General features: G+C 39.4%; 1 protein-coding gene across 1 annotated transcript; it reads left to right on the plus strand.

Annotated features, from left to right (window-relative positions):
- The first annotated feature begins 2,299 nt into the window (after positions 1-2,299).
- Positions 2,300-10,832, plus strand: dtx3la (deltex E3 ubiquitin ligase 3L a). The gene is made up of 5 exons (XM_005460451.4): positions 2,300-2,424; positions 3,379-3,461; positions 3,559-3,710; positions 7,867-8,078; positions 10,392-10,832. Exons 2-5 carry the CDS (start codon positions 3,380-3,382, stop codon positions 10,456-10,458), a joined length of 513 nt encoding a protein of 170 aa, XP_005460508.1. The 5' UTR covers positions 2,300-2,424; position 3,379; the 3' UTR covers positions 10,459-10,832.
- Positions 10,833-11,624: the final 792 nt, after the last annotated feature.

Genomic DNA, 11,624 nt, shown 5'->3' on the forward strand with positions numbered 1-11,624 from the left:
GGCTCTCCTGTTTTACCAAAGTTGACAGTGACAGGACATGTTTTTCCTACAATATTAGCTCAACCAGGTAGTGCTGCCGTGACTGTGACTCCTCCCCTCCTGCTGCACCTGATCCAGCTGACTTATTTCCTCATTCATAGAATTGCTGTCAAAGTTCAGAAGGAATGAACTGATTTGTTGAGGTTTGGTTTTTTAGATTTACAATATAAACCCCTAGATAGACATTAGACTTAACACACAAGTGTTTTTATAGTAATTCAGTAAACATATAAGGATGGAGACAGTGGTTACAGATTTATAACCAGCTCCAAATAAAATGTATATAGTATCCATCTTTCTAACTCTGTAACTCTGTGAACAGTAAGGCACCTGCCAGGCTGTCAGTTGCCTGGGCTGCAAATATTTACTGTACAAAACTATATCAATTAGACAATCTAAAATTGTAGGACTGATTCTTATATACCACTTTTCTACTCTCTCAGAGTACTCAAAGAGCTCTATACAACATGCCACATTCACCCAATCACTTCCTTCTATGTTTTTAGTGCCTCCTAGATAACATTCACACACATTCATACTCCGACGGATGCATCAAAGAGCAACTTAGAGTTATTGTAGACTATCATACCCATGCAGACTGGAAAAGCCAGGAATCAAACCATCAGTAGATGACTTGCTCCACCTCGTGAGCTACAGCCACCCCTGGATCTGTTTAAATAACAATTATCTGTCTAAAGCTTTAGACACATTTTTCGTGTCACAAATTTTTCACACTAATTGAGGAAAGTACAGGGCTGAATTAGTGGACCGATGCACAATTGGACTGACATGTCAATGTAAAATTATTTTAATGCTAAATTTTCTTTGTCAATTTGATTATACAGGCTACAGATTATATTATACAGGCTGCTTGTGGGGCTGCTGTGCTCGAGTTTATTGTCAATGACATGTGTGAAAATGGACAAACCGGGGGGGATTTAAGGTGGTAGCATTTGGCATCCTGAAATAATCTCTTGCCACTGCTAGTGCCACCTTAGTTTTGCATATGTTTGCATATTACAATGTTGTTTATTAAAACGAGCTAGAATTAACATTTTGAACCTAGCTACAATCAAGAGAATATGAATTTAATATGTTAAATAGTGTTACCCCTGCTTTGAAAATTAGTTAAGCCCATAAAGCCCATAGTCCCCTCTAAACTGTTTAATTTCTTTCAACCAATGCATATTATTTGTTTCAGAGCACATCTGAACACCACAGGAATTTCAGATTTGGCATGTTCTGGAAATAAAGGTACTTAGTATTAACCCAATAAATGTTGAAAAATAAGGTTGAAACTTTTGGTGAAAATTTGTGACTGTCAGATTTAGGACTTTTTTGTCTAAATTTGAGCACGTAATACACTTTTAATATGTTTCTAACAAGCAAAGAGAATTAACTTAAGTTGGACAGCGGGCTGCTCTTCCACAGCCATGGAGAAGTGTGGAAGGAAGGACAACAGTCCCAACAACCATGTGAGGAAGAAACTGAGGAAGATATAATTAATGTGATAAGAGAGGATGCACGTAATTAGGAAGGGAGAGATTCAAGTGGCTACTTTGACCATGAGCCACTGCTATTCTCTACAGTGTAACTGTTACCTGTTGCATTAAGCACACTATGTATGGCCTGCCTCATCTGCTCTGTGTACTGCTTGCATTTGCTCAGTTTTCAACCCCCCACCCCCCCACCACACCTCACACACACGCCTGCCCACCCACCAATCTGAGCCATGATCTAAGTAACCCTCATCTGTCAGATTACTTATACGTGGACTCTTTTCTGACCAAGTCTTTTTAACTGCCTGTTCTCTAATGTTTGCCTTTTCTGTTGTTTTTTATATATCACTCTTAATTGTATATATCAATCATGTTTATTTATTCCTGCTGTTGTACTATTTATATTTTATTTCTACACAGTTGGTGTGGAGCACCCACAATTTTGTTGTACATGTACAATGACAATAAAGGGCTATTTAAAGTGTTTAAAAAAAAAAAAACATCCAAACATTTTTGGAATTGGGGTTGTATTCAATGAAATATATAAAAATATAAAACATAGCACAAATAAATTGTTATCCTTATGATCATACAGAAAACTACTGTGAAACTGTTTTTCTTGCTTGCTTCTGCCACATACACACACACATACACACACTACTGTGATTACCAAACCTGCTAGACCAGTTGAGCAGATCATTCAGCCCTAAACCACAACCCATTAACTGGACACACCCATCTTATTTTTCCCTTGTTTGTGTCTTTGATTCTGTGTACTTTTCATATTCTCATGAGCTAACTAATGCCTGGAGCTCCAAGATTTTTTTAGTAACGACAGGAGAAACCAAGATAATTTTCTGCAGTGTGGATAAGAGCCTTTCAGCAGGTACTGAGAAGAGTATGAATAGCACTCATCAATAATTAACATTTACTGTAGTCATTGGAATTTTAAGTTATTAGTCAGTTTGAACTCACCCACTAATGTATGTTGTGTTGTGTTGTAAACATTTTCTTTTTGTTCTGAATTAAAACAAACTGATTGAAGAACAGAACAGAACAGGCACAATGCTAGGCAGCAAAACCAAAGACATTATGACTGGCTAAATGTAGAAAATTTATTTTCAGCACTCTGTAGTTTCACCTGCCCTACTCAGATATACCTATCTAGTCAATGTGCTGTATTTGGCAGTATAAAAGATTATTTAAAAATAACATTGGACTCATTTAAATGTTTATTTGAAGTTACAAGCCAGCTATCAAATCTTTTTGGTTTTTTAGGACTAGAAGTACATGAGAGGAAGTTCTTGTGTTTGAGGGCCATAAAATACTTTTCCCTAATAAGCAGCGACATACGACGTGTTAAGAATGTATCTCCTGCCATCAGATTTAGACATTTGTACACAGCCATTTCACAACCATTCACACCTTTATTCAGGGGACTCTAAGCATGTCCTGTGAGCTCAATGTTTTTAGAGGGTTTTGTGATTTACAGCCTTGACACACCATCAAACTGTGCTAACCAGTCAACAGAAATCCTCTTGTGTGAGTGGACATCTGCAAGAATACACAGTCCATAATCTTCAGCTAGCTGCGGTTATGACGAGTAATGAAGATCTATAAAATGAATTTAAGCATGATAGTAAATTTAAACACAAATCTGTGCTTAAACTATGTATACAAATCTCTCTTCCTCTTGGAACTCTATTGTTCATTAGTTTCAGTTTTACAATTGTCTTGATTTCTTTTGAACGGTAAAACCTTTTTCTTATAAGACATTTACCAACATTGCGCTTTACTCTAGATAAAGTGCTAAATCATACTGTTTCCCTTGTCTTTACAGTATGGGTTCTAACCAGAGCAGTGACAAGCTTCACTGCAATCGCTATCTCGATGGACAGGGTCCTCCATCGCTGGTTGAACAAGGTCCTTCAAAAATACACACACCTATTTCTGAATGCCTGGTATGATTTCTTATTTACTAGTAGATAATTCAACTGAAAATCTGCTTCTGTCTGTCCAGCTACTGAACAGGCAAATGGGAAGTTCGGTACACTAAGTGGCTGCCAACCAGATGGTCAAATGACCTGGGAAGTTCTCAACAGAGACCTAGCTGGATTTCCTAATGATAATACCCTGAAGATTAAATTCTCATTCCCTGAAGGAAAACAGACGGTAAGCTTAGTGGATCTGCTGACAACTATATGTGGTATAGCTAAGATGTACTAATACATAATATTTGAGATAGCTAATGAGGTTGAGCAAGGCATCCACTAGTTTCAAGGTTGGTAGTTTGACTCCAGGCTTCTTCAGTCTGTATGCTAAAGTCAATTATATTATTAATAATAATAACAATAATAATAAAAAAGGAAACAGTCAAACACTTCTGATTAACTCCCTCACTAGGTCAATAAAATTGTTTAAAATTATAAAAAACACAACGTACAGCACATTAAACATAAGAGGACTATGTGGCACAACCCTAAATTGCAGGTTCAAAAGATATTTTTAAAAATTGTTCAAAGAGAAAGAGAAACACTAACTATTCTTTTATTTGAACTAGAGTAAGAGCATATACACCACATTCTTATCAGAAAGAAACTGGTAAACTGGTTGGTCAGGTTAGTGAGTCACGGTAGATGGAAACAGAAAACTTTAAAAAGGAGCAGCACATACTTTGATTTGAAGAAAGATACTTGTACATACTTGTAAACAACACTCACTAAATGCATATATGAGGTTGAGGCAAAAAAATAGTTTTAATAATGTTTTTTGCATCTTAATATCTGCTGTGATTGTAAATGTTCCCACACCCTCTTACCACTCCAAGGCTATCCTGATACTGTTCAACGGATTACAGTCTACAGCTAAGGGTCAGTCTTTCTGTCTCTGGTAGGGTTCTACACACTTAAGTTTTTTTAAGAATGGAATTCATTCCCAACGTGGTTGAAACCCAAATATCATCTCCCTATTCGAACAGGTGATATGGCAGCAAAAACTCAACTGTAGACAGATGTATCTTGATGCTTCTATATAGAATAGAGATTAAATCCGACCTCATGGTTGTGGAAATGAGGGCCTACACTGTTTCAAAGATTCAAGATTCAAAGCTTTATTGCCATGTGTACAAAGAAAAGCATTTCTCTGTACAATGAAATTCTTTCTGCTGTCCACACACAGATGCCGGTTAATAAGTACAAATAGATAAATACAAATAGCATGAATAAATAAATAGAGACAAAAAATTGAAGTATTAAACAGATTTATGTGCAAAAGAGCTATGAGCTTAATATGCTGGTTTGATATGTGAGATGACCCAATGTCCAAAAATTATTATTACTGTTAAAATAGGTCAGCTGTTCAAGAGTCTGATGGCAGTGGGGAAGAAAGAGTTGTTGAGTCGAGATGTTCTGGATTTCACACTTCTAAACCTTTGTCCTGAGGGCAGAAATGTGAACAGTCCGTGTTGGGGGTGTGTGGGGTCTTTGAGGATGGAAGCAGCTCTCCTCTGGACTCGGTGATGGTAGATGCTCTTCAGAGAGGGCAGCGGGGTCCTGATGATCTTCTCCGCAGTTGTTTTCACTCTCTGTGGGCGTTTGCTGTCCATAGCAGTAGTGCTGCCGTACCATGCAGTGATGCAGCTAGTCAGTGTGCTCTCCACAATGCAGCTGTAGCTGCAGCTGAGGATCTTGGCCAACATACCAAATTTCCTCAGCCTCCTCAGGAAATACAGCCGCTGCTGAGTCTTCCTGGTCCAGCTGTGTGGTGTTCAGTGTCCATGTGAGGTCCTCAGTGAAGTAGACGCCTAGTTATCTAAAGCTGCTCACCCTCTCCACTTCAAGCCCCTGGACAAACAGCGGCTGGTGAGGCCTCCTCTTCTTCTTCTTCCTCTTTTGTCTTATCAGTGTTGAGGGTGAGGTTGTTGTCCTCACACCATGACACCAGACCCGCCACCTCTCTCCTATAAGGCGCTTCATCCCCTACAGTGATGCAACTTCAGTATGGTGTTATCCCTATTGGAGGCAACACAGTTGTGGGCGCACAGGGTGTAGAGGATGGGACTGAGGATGCAACCCTGTAGAACACCAGTGTTAGCAATAATGTTGGCTGAAGTCCTGTTGCCGATCCTGACAGACTGGGGCCTGCCGGTCAAAAAGTCCTGTAGCCCGTCACATAGGGTGGGGTGTAGGCCGAGTGTTGCCAGCTTGTGAGTGAGTTGTGTGGGATGACAGTATTGAGTACTGAGTCTTTGTTTTCCAGATGGGAGAGGAATAGTGAAGGGCAGCAGCGGTGGCGTCTGACGTGGACCTATTGGGCCAGTAGGCATACTGCAGGGGATCCAGAGTGTCTGGGATGTTGCTCTGGATGTAGGCCAGCACCACTCTCTCTATGATTGGAGTGAGTGCACTGGTCTATAGTCATTTAGGCAGGTGGCTGGGCTTTTCTTGGGAAGAGGGATGATGGTTGTGGTCTTGAAGCATGTGGGGACGGTACTCTGGCTGAGGGAGAGGTTGAAGATGGAAGTGAGAACATCAGCCAGCTCATTAGCACATGCTTGCATGTTTGCAGACTAACTAAGAGAGGATCTGGAGTCAACTGTTCCAGCCCTAACTATATGCTTTATCAAAAAGGAAAGTTTAAAGCCTAATCTAAAAAGTAGAGTGCGTATCTGTCTCCCAAATCTAAACTGGGAACTGGTTCCACAGAAGAGGGGTCTGAAAGCTGAAGGTCTCCCATTTTAGTTTTAAATACTCTAGGAACCACAAGTAAGCCGACAGTCTGAGAGGGAAGTGCTCTATTGGCATGATATGGTACTTTGATGTCTTTAAAAAGAGACCCTGGTTATTCAAGGACTTGTATGTGATTCTGGATTTTTAACAGGGAGCCAAAGAGGAGAAACCAGTGTAGAAGAAACATGCCCTCTCTTTTAAGTCCCTCTCTGGTGTCACCACTGACTGACATGACTGTTGGGGAATCTCCAGAAGAAGAATATTTAAACTCTTGAGTAGCTTTTAAGTATTTTGGGGGGCTTTGAGGAGCACAATTTGATTAATTTTGCAGCATTTGACTGAGTCTTAGATACACTGTGCACATTCTGTACACTTCAGAATTCATCTTCCTACTATCAGCAGTCAGATTATCAATATACACCACTGACCCAGTTCCTCTGATAAATCATGTGGTAAAGTTTCTGTATACTCTTCCTAACATTCTCAAACAAGTTAATCTTTATTTCGTATCTCCCAATATATTTTTTTTCCAGGACTGGGCAGGTGTTTTCTGGCATTTCTGAGGTGTAACAGGAAATAGATTTAGCTAACAACTGATTTAGCAACCACCAGAAAACCAAAAGAAAACCAAACCCAAAAAACCCCACACTTGATCACTCTGGAGTGTGTTGCTGTCTAGATAACTAATATCACAGGTCCATCAGTAAACTGTCTAATATGAACAATGTTTCTCTTCATTTTTTTTCCTTTGTTTGTTTTGCCTCTCTCAGGTTACAGCTAAATGATTACATTTACAATTAGCATTCCAACTTAATCTAATAAAAATTCGAGTTGGGTAAACCACAACAGTAGACATGGTGTCTATATCAAACTTCATTCTGTGTGTGACGATGAAGGAGTGCCCAAACAGATTAAGTGTACTCTTTTCGTCCCTCCTGTCTTTGAAGATACATTTATTAACAATAAATAGCACTTAAATATTGACTGTCTATATACTTCGGACCTATGGATTAAAATAGAAGCTCTGCTCTTTATTTACACACTGACATGGTGAATTGTAGCATCAGAGCTCCATTGATGATGGCTCTCTTTCTCTACACACACCCACCTACACACACACACACACACACACACACACACACACACACACACACACACACACACACACGCATGCTTAGCTCAGGGTGAACATACTCAGAACTTGCTGAACTTAACCTGACCAGGTGTTCTGGAATGGGGAAACAGAGTTCCTCTGAGTTAATCAAGTTAGAGTTTATTTTTAAATTAAATTAAAATCTCGCCTTGGTTAATGTGCACAGTTTACCTGTGGGCTTTATAGCTTGCTAATAAATGAAACCTCAGAACTCTTGTTTTGGCTACAAATGTTGTCAAAGAGGGTTCTTTACTAAAATTATTTTTAATGAAGAATAAGCAAAGTACTAAATGAAAGTCTAAATAGTTTTGTTAATAGTTATTAATTATAGTTTTATATATTTAATTAACTCTAAAAGTATGATGACTTAAGTACAATGTGGTTGGACTTAAGCACATGGTTTAATGAATGTCTATTTAGCATATGCACTAAACATATCTTCCTATAGGAGAAGCACCCTCACCCTGGCCAGAATTATGCTGGGGGAGTACTCTGTGCTTACCTGCCTGACAACCGTGAAGGCAGGAAGGTTCTTGCCCTGCTGGAAAAGGCATTCTATCAGAAGCTTCTGTTTAGAATAGCCACAAATGAAGATGGAGAGGACGTGATCACTACAAGTTCCATTCCACTAAAAATACAGTCAGAAGGTGGAAACATATTGTGAGTATACAATAGCAGACTTTTTATTGAAAGGCCTAATGCTTATCCCTTTTAATTGTGCAGCACTTTGGTCAAACCTTGATTTTAAATGTGGTTAGAAATAAACTGACTTGACTTGAAAGTGAAGTGAGCAAGCAAGCAAACAAACAAACACATTTACAATTGTGTGTTAGAAACTGAAATGTCTATATTGACAAATACTTTGTCAATATAGACAGATGACAGATGACCGCCCCTCCCTCAGCCTGGTTCTGCTGGAGGTTTCATCCTGTTAAAAGGGAGTTTTTTCTTCCCATGGTCGCCAAAGTACAGGGTGGGCCATTTATATGGATACACCGTAATAAAATGGGAATGGTTGGTGATATTAAAGTCCTGTTTGTGGCACATTAGTATATGTGAGGGGGAAAACTCCTCAAGATGGGTGCTGACCATGGTGGCCATTTAGAAGTTGGTCATCTTGGATACAACTTTTGTTTTTTCAATAGGAAGAGGGCCATGTGACACATCAAACCTATTGGTAATGTCACAAGAAAAACAATGGTGTGCTTGGTTTCAACGTAACTTTATTCTTTCATGAGTTATTTACAAGTTTCTGACCACTTATAAAATGTGTTCAATGTGCTGCCCATTGTGTTGAATTGTCAATGCAACCCTCTTCTCCCACTCTTCACACACTGATAGCAATACCGCAGGATACTGGATGCCAGCACAGGCATCCAGTATCCGTAGTTTCAGGTGCTGCACATCTCGTATCTTCACACCATAGACAATTGCCTTCAGATGACCCCAAAGATAAAAGTCTAAGGGGGTCAGATCGGGAGACCTTGGGGGCCATTCAACTGGGCCACAACGACCAATCCACTTTCCAGGAAACTGTTCATCTAGGAGTGCTCGGACCTGGCACCCATAATGTGGTGGTGCACCATCTTGCTGGAAAAACTCAGGGAACGTGCCAGCTTCAGTGCATAAAGAGGGAAACACATCATCATGTAGCAATTTCAAATATCCAGTGGCCTTGAGGTTTCCATTGATGAAGAATGGACCCACTATCGTTGTACCCCATATACCACATCAAACCATCACTTTTGTTGTTCCAACAGTCTTGGAGGGATCCATCCAATGTGGGTTAGTGTCTGACCAACAGCGGTGGTTTTGTTTGTTAACTTCACCATTCACATAAAAGTTTGCCTCATCACTGAACAAAATCTTCTGCGTGAACTGAGGGTCCTGTTCCAATTTTTGTTTTGCCCATTCTGCAAATTCTATGCGCTGATCTGGGTCATCTTTGTTGAGATGCTGCAGTAGCTGGAGTTTGTAAGGGTGCCATTTGTGAGTAGCTAATATCCGCTGAAGGGATGTTCGACTAATGCCACTCTCCAGTGACATGCGGCGAGTGCTACGCTGTGGGCTCTTGCTGAATGAAGCTAGGACAGCCACTGATGTTTCTTCATTAGTGACAGTTTTCTTGCGTCCACATTTTGGCAAATCCAACAATGAACCAGTTTCACGAAACTTAGCAAGCAGTTTGCTAACTGTAGCATGGGAGATGGGTGGTCTCGTAGGGTGTCTTGCATTGAAATCTGCTGCAATGACCCGGTTACTGCGTTCACCAGATATCAACACAATTTCGATCGCTCCTCACCTCTTCAACATGTCAATAGCTGTGAACAAAGAGAAACTTGTAAATAACTCATGAAAGAATAAAGTTACATTGAAACCAAGCACACCATTGTTTTTCTTGTGACATTACCAATAAGTTTGATGTGTCACATGACCCTCTTCCTATTGAAAAAACAAAAGTTGTATCCAAGATGGCCGACTTCCAAATGGCCACCATGGTCACCACCCATCTTGAGGAGTTTGCCCCCTCACATATACTAATGTGCCACAAACAGGACTTTAATATCACCAACCATTCCCATTTTATTACGGTGTATCCATATAAATGGCCCACCCTGTACTTGCTCATAGGAGGTCATATGATTGTCGCGTTTTTCTCTGTATGTATAATTGTAGAGTCTACCTTACAACATAAAGCACCTTGAGGCGACTGTTATTGTGATTTGGCGCTGTATAAATAAAACTGAATTGAACTGAAGTCCTAAAATTAGATCACTGGAAGAACAGTACTGTTAAAGTTATGGATTATATAGGTAGTTTTAAATATATTATTTAGTCCCAATTTTCTGTCTTTACATCTACATGGGAGTGTGTGTGTGTGTGTGTGTGTGTGTGTGTGTGTGTGTGTGTGTGTGTGTGTGATGACAATTATTTTTTAATTTAATTATTTCTTTCTAATCTGTATTCTTTCAGTGATGGCCCAGATGCTGACTACCTGAAGACTGTGAAAAAGCTACTGAACAATAATGGCATTAAATAACATAAGACATACTGGTCAATAGACAGATAAAGCTACATTTTTTCTTTTTCCTGTAGAAGAAGTAAGAAGAAAAGGTGGTTGCAGCTTAGGATGAAAAGCAGATCATGTACTAATGAATAGTTTGGTGGTTCAGGCCTGTCTGCATACCAGCAATATTCGCCCACTATGCAACCACCAATTTACGTGTAATAGATACGTCATATGTAGAGCAATATGTAAAATTAAGCTCTGCTTATGCCCCCTGCTATTAGTGTAAAGATTTAAGTAGAATAATAATAATAATAGATTAATTATTTTATATATTTTATTTCTTATGCATACTTGTAAGTTATGTATTGTGTCGTTGTCAATTAAAAATAGCACAGATATTGATATTTAAAAGGCTGTCATTGCTTTTAAAGCAGTATGTTTCCATTTGAATTTGTAGCCAGCAACAAATGTCCAGACCCTCCTCAAAGACCTGCACAGTCTTGAAACTTGTTTAAGACTTTCTCCAAAGATTGTGCTGGTTATTGGAGAGACCTGAGACACACACACACACACACACACACATACACGTACACACACACACACACACACACACACACACACACACACTGTACCTCTCCCTCTCCTGTGCAAGACTGAGATAGTCTTAAAATTTGTGGATCACAGATGCTTCCAGCTCAACTAAAAGCTATCTTACTAAAAGTTATTGCACAGGAGTTTACAATAAGACAGCAAGAGAAGAAAGGGGCAATTTAATTCTGAATATCTGAAGAAATTTAAATCGTTTCTTCTAGTGCAATCAGGTAACCCATAAAAACACAATTTAAAATCCAGTGCCTTTCATGAAGATGTCACCTGGAAAGGAAGACAAAGTGAAGAAGCCCAAGCACATTAATCAAGCACAAATAGCTCAAATTAGAACCCACATCAAATAGACCTCCCCGAGTTTAAGCAACAGACACATCTCAGCATCACCTACTCACAGGAAACTATGTCAAAGTGGCTTAGTCTTCAACTGCTTTGAAGAAATCAAACTGAACAAGACCAAGAAGTAAGACAGAACTACTTGACCCACTAAACACCAAGGAAGGACCATGGAAATAGTGGATGTGTCATGGTCCTGGGCCATGAACTCTCTTGTACAAAAGTTAAGTACAAAACTCAGTTTTGTATTTTTG

Source organism: Oreochromis niloticus, linkage group LG9 (genome assembly GCF_001858045.2).
Source record: "Oreochromis niloticus isolate F11D_XX linkage group LG9, O_niloticus_UMD_NMBU, whole genome shotgun sequence".
NCBI classification, from domain to species: domain Eukaryota; kingdom Metazoa; phylum Chordata; class Actinopteri; order Cichliformes; family Cichlidae; genus Oreochromis; species Oreochromis niloticus.